The sequence below is a fragment of the Ranitomeya variabilis genome, chromosome 7, assembly GCF_051348905.1.
Source record: "Ranitomeya variabilis isolate aRanVar5 chromosome 7, aRanVar5.hap1, whole genome shotgun sequence".
Classification (NCBI taxonomy): Eukaryota; Metazoa; Chordata; class Amphibia; order Anura; family Dendrobatidae; genus Ranitomeya; species Ranitomeya variabilis.
In genome coordinates, this window is record NC_135238.1 from 149,398,781 (window position 1) to 149,419,131 (window position 20,351).

The following is a 20,351-nucleotide window of genomic DNA, read 5'->3' on the forward strand; positions in this document are numbered from 1 at the left end:
GGTAAAACCAATGATGTCGTTCAAAAGTACAACTCATCCCGCAAAAAAATAAGCCCTCACATGGCCAAATTGACGGAAAAATAAAAAAGTTATGGCTCCGGGAAGGAGGGGAGTAAAAAACAAACACGGAAAAATGGAAAATCCCAAGGTCATGAAGGGGTTAAAACAAGAACGAACCAACATACATATACAATCAGGAAAGGTAGGATGGATTTACCTGTGCCGAAACATTTTGTTGAGCTCAAACATACTGAGAAGGATCTAAAGTTTAGGATCATAGATCAAGTACCCCCATTGAGAAGGGACGGTGATAGAGTGAGGTTATTGAAAATTAAAGAGTTAAAATTGATAAAAAAAACTTAAAACACTGAAACCTTTTGGTGTAAATGTCGACTATAAGCTTGGCATTACATTACAGAGATTGGTTTGCCCTCTGATGTTCTAAATGATTTTCATTGTTTTTTTATGGTGTAATTGAATTGGTCTATTTATTATTATCATTGTTATTAATTTTTTCTTTGTTTTTGTCTTTTTCTTTTTTAGACTGGTCGGCTTGCTTTCATTCTGGATGTATGCCTCCTCCCATTTCTATCATTGCATGAACGTATTTTATCATCTGTTTATATCATGTTACTTTCAACAGAGTTCAAATAAAAGTGCTCTGTTTTTTTCTTTTTGCTTATGAATGTTCTATGTGCGCAAGTCTTTCCAGTGGTGATATATTGGGATATTGTGAGATGTATAACCAATTAGGTGGAGGTTGAGGACTATTCCTACAAAAGGGCGTGGTTCTCCCAACACCCTTTGGTGCTATAAGTGACCGTTTCCAGCTAATTGGTGGTGCTCCCGGTACCATTGTTTTTTTTTCTAAAACCTGATACCCCTGGTCTGGAACTATAAGTTCTTTTACTGGAGCACACTGATCTTGTTCACTTTTTGGGAATTAAGCCATTCAAAATGGGCCAGTAAACCGCACGTGATTTTTCAGCTGTTGATGCACTGCCTTCATTTAATTGGATTTATTGCAAAGGCTTGGCACATGCCTTGAAGGCGTTTGCACGCTATCATCATTTTGTGCTTCTTTTTATATATATATATACTGTATATGTATATGTATATATATATATATACTGTATATATATATATATATATATATATATATATATATATACCTACAAACATATATGTGTGTACACTTGAAATCCTTAAATTAAAAGACCTTGGCATATCATATTCACTTTCCTGCGCTCCTGCAGATACAGTAAAGGTCATTTTGGAGTTCCTCATTTGCTGTCAATTTTAAAAACTGATCTACAATTGGTTGCTATGGGCAACAGGGATATACTTTCTGTAAGATAGTTTAAAAATGAGACTCATATATTATATCATTTTTACAGGAAAGAATGGGAGATATACTGTACTTGTAGATCCTCATCCAAAGACAATTAGGCTGCCGTCACACTAGCAGTATTTGGTCAGTATTTTACATCAGTATGTGTAAGCCAAAACCAGGAGTGGGTGATAAATACAGAAGTGGTGCATATGTTTCTGTTATACTTTTCTTCTATTTGCTTCACTCCTGGTTTTGGCTTACAAATACTGATGTAAAATACTGACCAAATACTGATTGTGTGACGGCAGCCTTACAAGTTTAATGGTATAATGAATGTCACTCACTGGTAATTAAAACAACTGTCTTCTTCCATCTATCAATTGTTTGTGAGATTTTTGCTTCCATTATATATGCATATTGTCTAATTCTTTGTAAGTCCTGAAAAACAAATGAAGTATTCATATTTTGGAACTGAGTAAGACCTCATTCAGACTTCAGTTTTTCTAATGTGAGTCTTGTGTTTTTCACTGATAAAACTTGCATCTATTATAATCTATGGAGCTGTTCTCATGACTCTGTATTTTTACCGACTGAGTAATCCAATCAAAGTCACGGAGACTTATCCAACTTTGACCCGAATCTCACATAAAACTCACTAATGCAAGTCTATGCATCCATAAAAAAAAAATCAGCATCGGGGTGCCATCTGTGTGCTATCTGTTTTTCACAGACCGTTTGATATGAGAATGTTTTCATTCAAGTTAAACTTTAGAAACTCTGCCCAGACTCAGATGGTAAAATTGACATATTGACCAAAATCTGACACTTTGATCAAAAACATTGATGAAATGCTGATTTTCTTGTAATGTTAACAAAATGTGTCTTTCAGGTTGGGTTCATGGATGATGGACATGTAACTGCCGTGGACCTTTCTTATTTTAATAACGCTGGATCAACTTCCGATCTCTCTGTCCTTGTGAGTTAATAACCACATCCTATACCAAAAACGCTAGGATATTACATTTATCAAAAGAACAAACATCAATTATCATATTTTTTATAGAAGAGGTCACTGTGAGGCATTTACTAAAACTGTCATCTTTTTAGAAAGTGTAAACCTCAACTCAACAGCCGTAAAGTTGCACCAGATTTGTCAGAGTGGTCCATGCTAGATGTAAGCATCTTGAGAATTTCTAACCTAAGTCTATGCCACCTATTAGTTGGCTTCTTTGTGTTAGACATTTGCAGACATTTTTTGGTGCACGGTGGCGCATCTTAAGCCACACCCTTCTACATAGGTTGCCCCAGCTTGTAATATGGGTAAAATTGCAAAGTGCTTTCAATAATAAGCAACTTTGTAGTTTGCCTCTGATTAAAAATCCTCTCTGTTCGCAAGTAGAAAGGGCGTGTTAATTTTATAGTGTACTTTTCAATCCCTAGATTACTGACCACAACTGCAGTCTCTCTGAAGGAGTCACTTTCCTAGCCAAGGAGGCCGACTTACAAGTTGTTTGCTACACAGCTTGAAAGCACAACTCTGAAGCTGGCCAGATCCTTGAATTTGTCCAGCTTCATTTCTTCTGCACTCCTCTGGTGCTTCAGAGGCAAAGTTGCCCATGATAGGAGAGCGCACAATTCGTACCAGCGGCACGGCCATTCTAATCATCAGAACTATCAGTTTTGAGGTGTTCGTCATCCCCTGGCATGCCGTAAGCTGTGAGGCATGGGTGCAGGGCAATCCTGAAGATAGATCATGAAGCAACCCCTTTAAATGAAGACATGCCCAATTATCACTTATCCTCAGCCATTTTAATGTAAACCAATAATTGGAAATATAAATCCATATCAGTACCATATAAATACCCAGTCTTGAAAGTGCCCAAAATACAACACATCAAACCTATTATCATCAAGTAGCACAGTAAATGTCTAATAAATCAAATTAATTTTTATAATCTTCAACTTTATTATTACATTAATTAAATACAATACTGCAAACTATAAAACAATTAACAACAGAGGCAAGAGGGTAGTGTGGTTATCTGTAATTACAAGCACGTCAGTAATTCATGTATCAAAAATTAAATATTATAAAGCACAGACGTATAGATATACTCTCATATAACTCATTAGCCAGACATTTGCATACAGCATATGTGAATATTGCTCAATGCGGGTTAGTTTAACCACCCAATGCTAGCACAAAAGGAGGGTTCAGAGATCCTCCAAAAATTCAGAAAAATAGCAAAAAAAGACAGAGATGCTCACCTGCCTAGGCCTCCAAACAAATGCACTAACAGGATGTAAGATGGCGGCAACACAGGTGCAGAAATACCGATAAGGCAGCCACTCAAAACCTACCAAATTAATGGAGGAGTGGCTGCCTGGCATATGACTGCACATTAGAGACGTGTATGTGGTGCTGTTCACACAATGGGAATGCACAGCATCCAGGTTAACAGCCTATTAGTGATGCCCTTCTATTAGCTCAGGCGGGCTGCCCAGCGCTATTAAGATGCATCCCATGTGAACAGACACCACAGTTTACAAGACAGAATGGGTCTAACTGCACCCTGAAAATATGCAAAAAACACATACAAAAAATATGTGAGGCATTAGTTTATATTTTGGCCAAAATACGCAAGCTCGTAACCGCGTCACGGGTCCCCAAACTTACAAGTTTCTTATGTGCAGTCATATGCCAGGCAGCCACACCCTTCATTAATTTGGTAGGTTGTGAGTGGCTGCCTCATCGGTATTTCTGCACCTGTGTTTTGCCGCCACCTTAACCACATGGGTCCACTGCATCCTGATAATGCATTTGTTTGGAGGCCTAGGCAGGTGAGCATCTCTGTCTTTTTTTGCTATTTTTCTTAGTTTAACCACCGATATACAATTAGTATGTGACAAGCTTCAGATGTCAGCATAGATTCCTTAGAGTCAGGGGTTTTGATGACGCTGCACACAAAACGTGCGTAGGGGTACTGGGCAGTGTGGTCTAATTACACAATGTCATATGGTGTGTATACATTGGTCTCTTACTTTATATAGACGTTCTTTTAGGGGGAAGTACTTGAACTATAGGTCAAGTTGATATGTAGTGATGTAATACTGGCCTTTGTTAGTTATAAAGGAATCTATGCTGACATCTGAAATGTATATGGTTGTTTAACCAGTCCTCATTGAGCAATATTCATACATGCTGTATATACATTTCTGGCTAATGTGTTATATGAGAGTATATCTACACCTCTGCACGTCATAATATTTAATTTTTGATATATGAATTACTGATGTGCCTGTAATTATGTACGAGTATAACCACACTGCCCTCTTGTCTCTGTTTTGAAAGGTTTTTTTTACGATTTTTGTTTTGTTGTTTGTAGTGTTCTATTTCATTGATTTAACCCCTTCCCGACATGTGACGGAATAGTACGTCACATGTCGGGACCCCCGCTTTGATGTGCGCTCCGGCGGTGAGCGCACATCAAAGTCGCGACATGTCAGCTGTTTTTTACAGCTGACATGTGCGCGCAATAGCGGCGGGTGAAATCGCGATCACCCGCCGCTATTAACTAGTTAAATGCCGCTGTCAAACGCAGACAGCGGCATTTAACTACCGCATCCGGCCGGGCGGCCGGATATGAGCGCATCGCCGACCCCCGTCACATGATCGGGGGTCGGCGATGCATCAGGAAGGTAACCATAGAGGTCCTTGAGACCTCTATGGTTACTGATGCCGGCGTGCTGTGAGCGCCCCCCTGTGGTCGGCGCTCACAGCACACCTGCATATTAGCTACATAACAGCGATCTGATGATCGCTGTTATGTAGCAGAGCCGATCGGGCTGTGCCTGCTTCTAGCCTCCCATGGAGGCTATAGAAGCATGGCAAAAGTAAAAAAAAAAGTTTTTAAAAATGTGAAAAAAATAAAAAAAATATAAAAGTTTAAATCACCCCCCTTTCGCCCCAATCAAAATAAATCAATAAAAAAAAACCCCAACCTACACATATTTGGTATCGCCGCGTTCAGAATCGCCCGATCTATCAATAAAAAAAAAGCATTAACCTGATCGCTAAATGGCGTAATGAGAAAAAAATTCGAAACGCCAGATTTACGTTTTTTTGGTCGCCACGACATTGCATTAAAATGCAATAACGGGCGATCAAAAGAACGTATCTACACCAAAATGCTATCATTAAAAACGCCAGCTCGGCACGCAAAAAATAAGCCCTCACCTGACCCCAGATCACGAAAAATGGAGACGCTACGAGTATCGGAAAATGGCGCAATTTTGTTTTGTTTTGTTTTTTGCAAAGTTTGGAATTTTTTTTCACCACTTAGGTGAAAAATAACCTAGTCATGTTAGGTGTCTATGAACTCGTAGTGACCTGGAGAATCATAATGGCAGGTCAGTTTTAGCATTTAGTGAACCTAGCAAAATAGGCAAGGAAAAAACAAGTGTGGGATTGCACTTTTTTTGCAATTTCACTGCACTTGCAATTTTTTTCCCGTTTTCTAGTACACGACATGCTAAAACCAATGATGTCGTTCAAAAGTACAACTCGTCCCGCAAAAAATAAGCCCTCACATGGCCAAATTGACGGAAAAATAAAAAAGTTATGGCTCTGGGAAGGAGGGGAGCGAAAAACGAAAACGGAAAAACGGAAAAAGCTCCAGGGGTGAAGGGGTTAATAATAAAGTTTGAGATTATAAAAATTAATTTGATTTAGCAGACATTATTTACTGTACTAGTTGGTGGTGATAGACTTTATCAAACGAGTGTCTGAAATACACAAAAACATGGGGCAAAGCATGTAAGACAGTATTTGGTGCATTTAGCTGTATAGTTCTCCTGTGTTCTTCTACTTTTTGTTTGAAAAACAAACTGACTTCAGAACTAGTTTGGGCTGTAGACTGTACATTGAAAAGTAATATATTTCTGTTTTTTTTTTGTTAAATAAAGATTTTTTTTTTTTAAATGCCTCTTCTAGAAATGAGAAGAACGATTCATGGAACTCCGGTCCAGCATCTAGATCCGTGGTACCTGCCGGTTAGATAGGATACCTGACCCCTTACCTTCCAAGTTCCTGACACAGCAGTTTATCTGTCAGGACTGGTGCAACGTCATCTGTGGATCACATCATACAGATGATGTTGCGCCAGCTCTGGCTAATCAAAAACTATATCGGGGATGGCGGAAGGTAAGAGTTTTGCAGGCCTCCCATCTGGCTGACAGGTACCACTGACCTGGATGATGGACCAAACTCCCACAAATGAATCTTCTCATCTCTAGCCAGTTTCAACCACAGAACAGTAATCAATTCTAGATATAATCAATTTATTTTTTAAGGTAATAGAGGTTGGTTTGATGAACATGGACAATGCTTATAAAATACCCAATTTGAGAGGCAAAGGAAGTGCCTGCAAGACTAACTTACCATCAAACACCGCCTTCCGGGGATTTGGCTTCCCACAAGGTGCTTTTGTGACTGAAACCTGGATGAGTGAAATAGCTATTAAAATTGGACTCCCACCAGAGACGGTAAGAAGAATAGATTCTGGTATATATATTCCCCATCCTGGTATATATATCACTTATCCTCAGCCTCATCCTGGTATAAATATCCCTCATCCTGGTATATATGTCCCTTATCCTGGCCCCATCCTGGTATTTATCCCCCAACCTGGTATATGTTCCCTGCTTTACTGCTGTTCTTTAATGCATAGTAAAAATAATACTCACCTTCCCCCTGTTCCCCGGCTGCGCGGTATCCTTTTCTGAAGCCAGAAGCTGACTTAAGCGTGCAAGCATCAGGAGCGCATGATGTCACGGCCATGGACCCCCAGTAGTGCACGCCGATGTCAGCTGCTGGCCTCTGATTGGCCGGCATCGTGTATTGCCATGCACGGACTCGAAGGGTTTGTGCGCCGCAATGCACTTCAGCTGAATTTGCTTCCGAAGATGCACATCAAGTTGAAGTTTGTGTGGGAACGTTGTAAGGTCCATCACCTGCAAGGGCCCGGTCGTGGTTACAACCTCTTGGACCACGGTCGTTACGCCCCTGCCTGTGAGCCATATGGTGTGCTGACTATGGGAGAAATCACTGCAGCTCTTCTCCTCCCCCAGAAAACAGTGGATTGCAAATTATAGCATGGACTGGAGAAAGTTGTTGAGCATGCAGGATATACGTTACATAATGGCCACAAATGGTGTTATTCCTCTTGTACAAGAAAAGGAGAGACAAGCACCCATAGGATAGTATGGTATGCAAGGTGGAAAGTGGGGATGAAATGTTGCTCACCTGATAGAGTTGTGAATGTCACAAGTGCTATAAAAGTTTTTGAAAGAATCTACAAAGTTCTACAGTAGACAGAAGATTCTCCATTTCTGCATAAAATGTACAATGAAAATGAGGAAAAGCGTTAGAGTGACTGCACTGCTGCAGGAGAGGAAGAATCCAGGCTTGGACTGAGCCCTTTTTCAGATATACCTTTTTATATGTAGTTTATTTTTGAAAAAGATCTCACTACGAATCTGAAACACATAATAAAGCCACATTTACACGTTCAGTATTTGGTCAGTATTACTACTATTAGTAATAGTAGAAGACACAAAAGAGCACAGTGAGGTCAAAAATACTCTGTTGTAAAAAAAAAAAAAATCACAGTAATCAGCAAGTGCTAGTCAAAACATGTAAAGAAAACTTTATCTAGTGAAGGGCCTTAGATGACGTCATGGCTTGTGATTGGTCGCGTGAGCGGTCACATGGGCGGCCGCGACCAATCACAAGCCGTGACGTCATCTAAGGCCCTTCACGCGCTCATTCTTAAGAAGGAAGGCTGCCGGAAAGAAGCAGGGCGCGTCCGAGGGTGAGTATATACCTAATAGGAATATACTCACCCTCGGCTTCTTTCCGGCAGCCTTCCTTCCTAAGAATGAGCGCGTGAAGGGCCTTAGATGACGTCACGGCTTGTGATTGGTCGCGGCCGCCCATGTGACCGCTCAGGCGACCAATCACAAGCCGCGACGTCACCGCAGGTCATTCACGCGCTCATTCTTAGGAAGGAAGGCTGCCAGTTAGTACCAGAGCGCGTCCGAGGGTGAGTATATCAATATTTTTTATTTTGATTCTATATTTTACACTTAAATATGGATTCCGATACCGATTTCCGATATCGCAAACATATCGGAACTCGGTATCGGAATTCCGATACCAGATTCAGAAGATCGCCGACCTCATGGCCGACCCCACACAGGGGTCGGGTTTCATGAAACCCAACTTTGCCAAAAGTCGGCGACTTCTGAAAATGGCCGACCCGTTTCGCTCAACCCTAGTGATGGACTCAGCTTTCATCCTGTATGATCATTCTGTTCAAAAAGTCCTTGTGTTTTCCATGGCACATTGTCAATAGAGCCTGAGAGCATTCGACTCGTTCCTGCTTCTGGAAAGGTGTCAAAGTAGAAAAAAGGAGTAGCGGGCACCACATAAATATTCAAAATAAGGGATCAACCATTTGCATATAGACAAGCACTACAAAAAGACAAAGAAAGAAGATGTGCAAACTAATGGGATCAACCTTCAATAATAAATTTTTTTTAATACAAAAAAGGCAAAGCAAAACACACGGTAAAAATCATTTAAAACACCAAAAAACGGCTAAAGGAGCATAAGAAAGTCTCCACAGGGCAATAAACAGGACAAGTTTATGTTGATATACACAGGGCAACAATTAAATATACAAACATTGGTCCATAATCAATTAACAAGAATATTAATATTAACACCAAATATTTACTGCCAACCGACCTATTAGTTATCACAAAAGATGTAACGCTTCCTGTGTAGAGGTAACCCACAAATATACGCCAAGTTCACTAAGGGTAATCATAATACAATACACCATGGCGTGTATGCATCCAGGTAGCCAAAGGTAAAGCCAACCCACACTTGTTGCTAGCTGGAAATCAGATACCTAATGGCAATAATATAGCAGTATTACAATCTGGGAACATAGCTGTAGTAGGAATTAAAACATAACCTTTAATGTATACAAGGTAAAAACTAAACAACAACACAAAAAAAAACAATTAGTGTCACCCCAAAAGAAATACTAAATGATGTAACCTGTATGGTAAAGCACCATTAATGGGTAGTACCAAAATAGATTATTAGTAGGAACAGTCGTTACACACGCAAGGTGTGCTGTCCCAAACTGTCAAGATACCTCTAGTTTATAACAAAAGCATACATAAGTGCAAAGAATGTTTTACCAGGTAGTCTTGTTTATATAGGTATCAGCAGGTATCAAAGGCAAATTATAAACAGGCGGGATAGGGTAAAGCAAATAAGGTAGACATCATATAAAATGTTTAAAACAGGAATGATCTCACCAATTGCCTTTGACCAGGTAGGTAAAGCCCACAGTTCGCTGGAGCGGAGAAATCCATAAATCAGCGATGTCGGGAGACAATGCCCTGTCAATCCCTGAAGGGCTATCCGTAAACCTAGGTCCCGAGCTCCCGCCCTTACAAGGGCAGTCCACAGCTACCCCTGAGCAATATCATGCCCTGCACTCTCCCTATTGACGTGTCCCGACGCGTTTCTTCGCAGGCCTAATCATCAGGGGACTTGCCTGCCTAGGAGATAAAGTGCACGAGTGCTAAAAAGAAGGACATAAGGACCTACCACCCTCCTTGTTATGCTGAGGAGAGTGGGGAGAATTACTGGGTCCACTTAAATAGTAAACTAGCGGGCATAATTAGCCTATCAAGTCTTAAACACAAATCATGTGATCGGTGAGTGTGAGTAAATACTATATGCAGCGATATTAGTGACTAAACCAGTGAGCAGGAGAAGGGGCCGGAGTCAGACAAAAAAACGCAAATCGCTACAATCAAAGTTACCTGTAAGGTAGCAATCAGAAATATGAACGCCATAGAACCGATTAGGGAACACGAGGACGCTACCTACGGTGATGGCGGAAGTTGATGTTGCTAGGATGCCAGGACGCTAAGCCGCGCCAGGACCTAGCAACTTCCGGTTATAGCGGAAGTGATAGTTGCTAGGACGCTACAGCGCTGCGATTACAACGAGGTTCTCTTAATTCTGACAACGGAGGCCAGAATCGCTAGAACGCTACAGCGCTACGATTACAACTGGGTTCTCCTTATTCTGACCACAAAGGCCAGATCGCTAGGAAGCTTGGAAGAGCGCCACCACTACACAATGGCACTAGTGCGCCCCATAAAGATATCATAGGGGTTGCTAAGACGCAAAACACGTCACAGCTACACGATGTCTATTCAGACGCTGGAGCACCACAAATGCATTAATATCCTCATCTCACGGAGATTACTGAGACATTAGAACGTGTCATAATCTATGTCTCAAAAAAGATAGAACACCACCACTGCACTATGATTGCTGAAGCACTCGAGCGCAATAACTACATCAAAATCTCCTACTCACAAACCCAACTCAATGGGATAAAGGGTACGTTTTTGTCTATATATGTGTATGTCCATATATTCTCATATATTATCCAATAGGAACTCCATAAGCGAAAAGATCCCTCCATTTAGAGACTGCAAATTTACTCACATCCGTGACCCCAAATCAAAATTAGGGTAGATGATAACAAACAATACTTATACAAATAAATGAAAAAGGGGATGACAAGAAAGGGATTACAAAAGGGCACAAAATGTATGTCAACTGACAATTAAGCTATCAATGAAGAAGGAACTAGGTAGGTCCTAACAAAGAATTAGAGAAAGCATCCATAGTTAATTTGGTCATTAAGACCATGAGGTGAGATGGTATTCAAATAGAAGATCCATTTTGCCTCTTTCTTTAACAGCAACTGATCCCAGTTGCCTCCTCGAATGGGCATAGTAACTTTTTCGATCCCTACGAACCGTAGGTTGTTAACTTGTCCGTTATGCAGCTGGTTAACGTGTCGTGACACAGATGTGTCTCTATTATGCAGCACGTCACCCACATGTTCCCCAATTCTCTTCTTAAATTCCCTAATCGTCTTACCTATATATTGCATGCCACAGGTGCAAGAGGCCCTGTAGATGACCCCTTTGGTGCTGCAGTTAATAAACTGCTTAATGGGATACTCTTTGCCGTAACGACTGTTCCTACTAATAATCTATTTTGGTACTACCCATTAATGGTGCTTTACCATACAGGTTACATCATTTAGTATTTCTTTTGGGGTGACACTAATTGTTTTTTTTGTGTTGTTGCTTAGTTTTTACCTTGTATACATTAAAGGCTATGTTTTAATTCCTACTACAGCTATGTTTCTCTAATATTGGTGGGATTTTTTGGATATTTCCAAATAGATATATTCAGATTTGCTGTTTTCGCGTTTTCTCCTTAGGGATATGGCAGGTTTTTTATCTGTCGGGCTGAATACTGACACTTGGCTATCAGAGGTAAAGGAGGTCTTTTCAGAGCAGACTTTCACACAGAAAAAATATCTTCCCTCTTTCAATACAGCTTTTAAGGAACTCCAACAGGTATACAGAGATCAGATCACCTCCTGGTGGGAGGTACAGAGCCTAGAGAGTTACCTGAGGGCTAAAATTGTTCCGCGGGGTCTTAGGATTAATTTGTCGGCTGGCAGTAGACACAAAAACTCCGTATTTATTCATAAGTGGGAAAGAGAGGCAACTGATAGTTCCCTACGGTTTATGCAACTATTATTAGAGGAAGAAAAGGTCACGCTAGCCGCCCTTAATGATAAGCTTAAGGAACATATAGAGATCACTAAAAAATTTTTTTACAGAAACGGACTTTGCCGTAAAGGAAACTAAACTCCAGACACACATTGAGCGTTTTCAGTACCATCTGAAGGAGAGGAAGCATCGCCAATACCTGAGAGACATTCAGGATTTTAAGGACAACAAGGCATATTTAGTTTTGGCTCCGAGAGTTACCCCACCCGATAGAGACAGAATTATCCTCTACCGGCACTGATTTCTCAGAATCTGAAAATAGATCTAGATCCTACAGGGGGAAAAATCGAGGTAGGGGTAAAGGTCGTGGTGCTCGAGGGGCCACGGACAGAGCAGACAACACACAAAGTGGGTTTTTTTTAGATCAGGCTTACCCCCTACGAAACTGACAAGCTCAAGGGAGGAAACAATAAACATGCCCCCACCTGGTTCTGTCTTGACGAGAGATTCTTCCTCTACCCAGTCTGGCTCTAGTATACAAGTCATCAATCTGTCTGATCAACATATTGATGACTGGGAAATGGCAGTCCTGCGCAAAAGGCTCTCTTTTGTTCCCAGTACTGACTTTGATTTATTTAGGGCGGTAAAAGATCTAAACCTTTTTCTGCGCAAACTGAGATGGAAGAAATTCTTTCATAAACAGGATTCCCGTTTATGTTATGATCTTGGCATCCCAGTGGACATGCTATCTGATGTGAGACTACTAAATAGTATTGGTGATATTGAACCCAACTCCCAGGGTTTGGAACCTTTCACACAGTTAAAAGAAAAAAAGCACCAAAATGCCACCTAATATGGGTGACCTCTCAGCGATTGATATTTTTTCAAATCTCGTTACCGCAGAATTAAGGGAGCTTTCTCAAAGCCATATACAATGTGAGTTTAACTGCTCAAGGCAAGAAATGGAAGCCATTAAACGGTTGGAACAGAATACCAATATAGTGATAAAGCCCTCTGATAAAGGGGGCAACGTTGTTATACTTGGTATTAAAGACTATCAGGATATGTGCCAATCTATACTGGCAGACAGAACAACATATGAGATTCTCTCGCATAATTCCACAAATGAATACTGCGTTGAGTTACGAATAATTTTACAGGAAGGTTTGAATGATGGGACCATCAATAAAACCGAGTTTGATTACATCTTTCCTAAATGTCCAGTGACTGCTACATTTTATAGCCTGCCCAAGATACACAAGGGCCCACACCCTCTTAGGGGTAGGCCCATTGTATCAGGGGTAGACAGTCTCTGCCAGAACGCAGGTATTTACCTGGATCGTGTCCTATCACCTTTCGTTTCAGCACTGCAATCATTCGTCAAGGATACCCCAGATCTTCTGCGACGAATAGAGGGCCTCACTATCGGTCTAGAGTCATCTCTTGCAAGTATTGATGTGGAGGCCCTCTATTCCCCATGACAGAGGCCTTGAGGCAGTACGGTACTTCCTCAACACCAGGGGTCAACAGTTTCACCAACATAACTGTTTTGTGTTAAGGATCCTTCGGTTCTGTTTGACACATAATTATTTTGTCTTTGATGGCAAGACCTACCACCAGCTGAGGGGGACCGCCATGGGCAGTCCCTGTGCCCCGGCTTATGCCAACCTCTTCCTCGGCTGGTGGGAGGAGACCCTAGTCCTGGGTAATGAACTTGAGGAAAGTGACTCGTCTCTGTATCGTGTGTCCGAACTGTGGACATGATACATTGACGACATTCTGATTGTCTGGCGGGGCACGGAGGAGGAGTTCACCATGTTTGTAAATTCTTTGAACCATAATGACATTGGTCTCTCCTTTACATCGGTTTTTGATACTTGCTCCTTGCCATTCTTGGACATCCTGATCACAAATGGTGGAGGTGGAGAACTACTTACCTCCACATTTAGAAAACCTACAACCCCCAATTCGCTCCTTCATTGGGAAAGTCATTATCCGGCACATCTAAAAAGAGGTATCCTGAAGGGGCAATACCTTCGGGTTCGGAGAAATTGCTCCGATAATCATGTCTGAGACACAATCCCAAGAATTGAGAGAGCGATTCTTGGCGAGAGGTTATCCTCAGGGTGTCCTCAGCAAGGCATATCATGAGGCAAAAAGGAGGGATCGTGGTGAACTGCTGAATCCTGTCCTTAAAAAACAGGATGATACCTCTATCCGCTTTATTACCACCTATGACAATGGGACTAATCGAGTTAGGGACATTCTCAAAAGACACTGGTCCATTCTTCAAATGGACCCAGATATTTCTGACCATCTGGGAGATGTCCCTACTATTACCTACAAAAAATCGAGATCACTACAAGGCAGAATAGTTCATAGCCATTTTACCAATCCGGCCAGGAACACGTGGCTTAGGAGTAATGTCACGGGGTGCTATAAGTGTGGGCACTGCTCGGTGTGCCAATATGTTGACATTAGCAAGTCTTTTGTCAGTAATGTAACCGGCAAAGAGTATCCCATTAAGCAGTTTATTAACTGCAGCACCAAAGGGGTCATCTACAGGGCCTCTTGCACCTGTGGCATGCAATATATAGGTAAGACGATTAGGGAATTTAAGAAGAGAATTGGGGAACATGTGGGCGACGTGCTGCATAATAGAGACACATCTGTGTCTCGACACGTTAACCAGCTGCATAACGGACAAGTTAACAACTTACGGTTCATAGGGATCAAAAAAGTTACTATGCCCGTTCGAGGAGGCAACTGGGATCAGTTGCTGTTAAAGACAGAGGCAAAATGGATCTTCTATTTGAATACCATCTCACCTCATGGTCTTAATGACCAAATTAACTATGGATGCTTTCTCTAATTCTTTGTTAGGACCTACCTAGTTCCTTCTTCATTGATAGCTTAATTGTCAGTTGACATACATTTTGTGCCCTTTTGTAATCCCTTTCTTGTCATCCCCTTTTTCATTTATTTGTATAAGTATTGTTTGTTATCATCTACCCTAATTTTGATTTGGGGTCACGGATGTGAGTAAATTTGCAGTCTCTAAATGGAGGGATCTTTTCGCTTATGGAGTTCCTATTGGATAATATATGAGAATATATGGACATACACATATATAGACAAAAACGTACCCTTTATCCCATTGAGTTGGGTTTGTGAGTAGGAGATTTTGATGTAGTTATTGCACTCGAGCGCTTCAGCAATCATAGTGCAGTGGTGGTGTTCTATCTTTTTTGAGACATAGATTATGACACGTTCTAATGTCTCAGTAATCTCTGTGAGATGAGGATATTAATGCATTTGTGGCGCTCCAGCATCTGAATAGACATCGTGTAGCTGTGACGTGTTTTGCGTCTTAGCAACCCCTATGATATCTTTATGGGGCGCACTAGTGCCATTGTGTAGCGATGGCGCTCTTCCAAGCTTCCTAGCGATCTGGCCTTTGTGGTCAGAATAAGGAGAACCTCGTTGTAATCGTAGCGCTGTAGCATCCTAGCAACTATCACTTCCGCTATAACCGGAAGTTGCTAAGTCCTGGCGCGTCTTAGCGTCCTGGCATCCTAGCAACATCAACTTCCGCCATCACCGGAGGTAGCGTCCTCGTGTTCCCTCATCGGTTCTATGGCGTTCATATTTCTGATTGCTACCTTACAGGTAAGTTTGATTGTAGCGATTTGCGTTTTTTTGTCTGACTCCGGCCCATTCTCCCGCTCACTGGTTTAGCCACTAATATCGCTGCATATAGTATTTACTCACACTCACCGATGACATGATTTGTGTTTAAGACTTGATAGGCTAATTATGCCCGCTAGTTTACTATTTAAGTGGACCCAGTAATTCTCCCCACTCTCCTCAGCATAACAAGGAGGGTGGCAGGTCCTTATGTCCTTCTTTTTAGCACTCGTGCACTTTATCTCCCAGGCAGGCAAGTCCCCTGATGATTAGGCCTGCGAAGAAACGCATCTGGACACTTCAATAGGGAGAGTGCAGGGCATGATATTGCTCAGGGGTAGATGTGGACTGCCCTTGTAAGGGCGGGAGCTCGGGACCTAGGTTTACGGATAGCCCTTCAGGGATTGACAGGGCATTGTCTCCCGACATCGCTGATTTATGGATTTCTCCGCTCCAGCGAACTGTGGGCTTTACCTACCTGGTCAAAGGCAATTGGTGAGATCATTCCTGTTTTAAACATTTTATATGATGTCTACCTTATTTGCTTTACCCTATCCCGCCTGTTTATAATTTGCCTTTGATACCTGCTGATACCTATATAAACAAGACTACCTGGTAAAACATTCTTTGCACTTATGTATGCTTTTGTTACAAACTAGAGGTATCTTGACAGTTTGGAACAGCACACCTTGCGTGTGTAACGACTGTTCCTACTAATAATCTATTTTGGTACTACCCATTAATGGTGCTTTACCATACAGGTTACATCATTTAGTATTTCTTTTGGGGTGACACTAATTGTTTTTTTGTTTTTTTGTTTGTGTTGTTGTTTAGTTTTTACCTTGTATACATTAAAGGTTATGTTTTAATTCCTACTACAGCTATGTTTCTCTAATATTAGTGGGATTTTTTGGATATTTCCAAATAGATATATTCAGATTTGCTGTTTTCGCAGTATTACAATCTATCTAACAAATAGACCTGTGCATATAATCACCATCTCCCAATAAGGGAGTCTAAAACCAGTGTCCTAAGGCATAAAAAGGAATAAGCATATCAGTGCGGTCTTGTTGCAAATGCACTAGTGAGTTACCATGCCCTGTCCCTTAAGAGACCACAAGCCCCACGCGTATCGATGATATTAGAGCATCTTCATCAGGGGAATATCCTTCTGCTTCTGGAAAGGTGTGAGCAGCCGTGGAACCCAGCAAGCGCATACCTTATGCATGTAAAGATGGTAAAACTCTTTCATCTCATTGAACATCTCCTTTGGTGTGCGGCCTTTCAAGTAAATGAACTTGATGACTGCTCTATTCCACTGGGTCCATTATCAAATTTTACACCACTTCAGCACCTGTAAAATCAAGACCGTTATCAGCTCTGAGTTGCAAATTGGTATGTAATCTATAGAGACTTATATCATTACACATGTGCAGTTTCAGCGTCCTGTGATAAATAGAAGTGCGGTTAGGAGGGTGCTCACTGTTCAAAAAAGGTGCTCAGGAGAAAATAGTCCAATATATTTATAGATGAAACTATAATATTATAATAGACAGATAATACACATTCTCAACGTTTTGGCGTATTAGCCTTTTTCAAGAGTTTTCTGTCATACGCATGTGTGTGTATATATATATATATATATATATATATATATATAGCCTTTTTCAAGAGTTTTCTGTCATACGCATGAGTGTATATATATATATATATATATATATATATATATAGCCTTTTTCAAGAGTTTTCTGTCATACGCATGTGTATATATATATATATATATATATATATATATATATATATATATATATATATAGAGATTTTTTTTTCCCTTGGAATAAAAACAACAATTGACTATTCCCTTTTTGTGTGCCGGAGTTTCATCTATAAATATAAATAGAAGTGCGTCAGGGGAAATCTTTAATGAACGCCCCTCGCAACACATTCATTACAGATTGGCTGGCATAGCTTGTCTATTTAAAGAGTAACCGTCATTTTATTTTATAAATCAAAAGTTCAGGTGAAAATGAGCAACTTTGTTACATATCTCATTATAGAAATACTAGCTATTGAACCCGTTCTACGCCCGGGTGGCGAGCATTTATATTGGTATATGGTCTCCTTCCTGGTATGTGCTGCTCCCATCTTGCTCTCCCATCCTGTCATGTGCTGCTCCATCCTGCGCCCCCATCCTGTCATGTGCTGCTCCACCGTGTCATGTGCTGCTCCATCCTGCATCCCCATCCTGTCATGTGCTCCCATCCTGCACCCCCATCCTATCACGTGCTGCTCCATCCTGCACCCCCATCAGTGCGGGCGGCTGTGCGGAGTGCGGGCGGCTGTGCGGAGTGCGGGCGGCTGTGCTGAGTGCGGGCGGCTGTGCTGAGTGCGGGCGGCTGTGCTGAGTGCGGGCAGCTGTATGTGGCGCGGCTGTGCTGGGTGCGGGCGGCTGTGGGTGGCTGTGCTGGGTGCGGCGGTTGTGGACGGCTGTGCTGGGTGCGGTGGCTGTGCTGGGTGCAGCGGCTGTGCGTGGCTGTGGGCGGCTGTGCGTGGCTGTGGGCGGCTGTGCTGGGTGCGTCGGCTGTGCATGGCTGTGCTGGGTGCGGTGGCTGTGGTGGGTGCGGCGGCTGTGGGTGGCTGTGCTGGGTGCGGCGGCTGTGGACGGCTGTGCTGGGTGCGGTGGCTGTGCTGGGTGCAGCGGCTGTGCGTGGATCTAGGCGGCTGTGCGTGGCTGTGGATGGCTGTGCTGGGTGCGGTGGCTGTGCTGGGTGCGGTGGCTGTGCTGGGTGCAGCGGCTGTGCGTTGCTGTGGGCGGCTGTGCGGCGGCTGTGGGTGGCTGTGCTGGGTGCGGCGGCTGTGCTGGGTGTGGCGGCTGTGCTGGGTGCGGCGCCTGTGCGTGGCTGTAGGCGCCTGTGCGTGGCTGTGGGCGGCTGTGCGTGGCTGTGGGCGGCTGTGCGTGGCTGTGCTGGGTGCAGCGGCTGTGCGTGGCTGTAGGCGGCTGTGCTGGGTGCGGCGGCTGTGCGTGGCTGTGCTGGGTGCGGTGGCTGTGGTGGGTGTGGCGGCTGTGGGTGGCTGTGCTGGGTGCGGCGGCTGTGCTGGGTGCGGCGGCTGTGTGTGGCTGTGCTGGGTGCGGTGGCTGTGGTGGGTGCGGCGGCTGTGGGTGGCTGTGCGTGGCTGTGCTGGGTGCGGCGGCTGTGCTGGGTGCGGCGGCTGTGCGTGGCTGTAGGCGCCTGTGCGTGGCCGTGGGCAGCTGTGCGTGGCTGTGCTGGGTGCGGCGGCTGTGCGTGGCTGTGCTGGGTGCAGTGGCTGTGGTGGGTGCGGCGGCTGTGGGTGGCTGTGCGTGGCTGTGCTGGGTGCGGCGGCTGTGCGTGGCTGTGGGGGGCTGTGCGAGGCTGTGCTGGGTGCGGCGGCTGTGCTGGGTGCGGCGGCTGTGCTGGGTGCGGTGGCTGTGCTGGGTGCGGTGGCTGTGGTGGGTGCGGTAGCTGTGGACATAAGTGGCGTAAGTAACAAATAGCTGTGGCATGAAGTGCCACAGCCTCATGGCACAGCAATTTGTTACTTGCGGTACCTTATTCATTTCCGGTGCCATTTTCTGTGTTCTCCTGGTGCCGGAATCGGCGCCTGCGCAGTCCGCGCTTTCCGGCGCCATTTTCTTGAAGACACACTGCAATGTGTCTTCAAGAAAATGGCGCCGGAAAGCGCGGACTGCGCAGGCGCCGATTCCGGGAGCAGGGGGATATTCATGGCCCGGAATGGCGTCGGTGGAACGGGACAGGTAAGTATACTCACCCTCCGCCTCCTGGCTCGTCCCTGTTTCTCCGTTGGAGATCGCGGTATGCGTTCAGCGCTTACGCATACCGCGATCTCCTGGGAGCGTCGCTCTGTGGGGTCCAGACTGCGCCGGCGCTTGCGCTTGCGCAGTCTATAAAGGCTTCGGACAGAGTGACGCTCCCAGCGTTATATTATAGATGCTTGTTTCTCCACTAGTACTGATTTTTTATTCTCAAAATTCTCAATTCACAGTTAAAAGACAGATTTTACATTACTGAGATAGAAGTTGACAGTTGGTGTTTATAAGATTCTACATATGTAGGCCAGTGGGTAAAGGACCTCTACCTCTAGCTCCTCCTCCTCTCCTCCCCTTTACATAGAATCTCATCAGTACCAATCTCAGTAATGTGAAAACCTGCATTAACTGAATACAGATTTTTACCCGTGAATTGAGAATCATAAGAACGAATGATCAGTCCTGGTGGGAAAAGGAGATTTTTTTAATAAGATATATCGCAAAGTTGCCTATTTTCACATGTACTATAGATTAATAAAATAAAAAATAAAATGATGGTTACTCTTTAAATATAGTTTTCATTTGAAATTATAATGAGTGAGGGTCATATTGCTTTTTATTTTTACTAGTTAGCAATATAAAAAATAAATTAAACTAAACATTGTTTTAGGGTTAATAATTGTAATGTCAAATCAAGGCTCTCTTAATAACCAAAAGTAAACTTACATTAAAGGGGTGGACTGTTTGCCCCCCCCCCCCCCGATGTTGCCTCTGAGCCAGAAAAAGGAGCCTCTATGTATCAGAACAATGAAAAAAAAAGGGAGGAAGTCAGCTCACCACGTTGTAGGAGAA

General features: G+C 43.0%; 1 protein-coding gene across 1 annotated transcript in view; it reads left to right on the top strand.

Moving 5' to 3' along the window:
- The window catches only part of LOC143784149 (aldehyde oxidase-like), a 183,160-nt gene that overhangs the window by 115,744 nt on the left and 47,065 nt on the right, over positions 1 to 20,351 (top strand). Inside the window, exons 24-25 of the mRNA XM_077272023.1 lie at positions 2,223 to 2,309; positions 6,686 to 6,877. Of these exons, the coding sequence (XP_077128138.1) occupies positions 2,223 to 2,309; positions 6,686 to 6,877 (279 nt within the window). The remainder of the gene's footprint in view (positions 1 to 2,222; positions 2,310 to 6,685; positions 6,878 to 20,351) is intronic.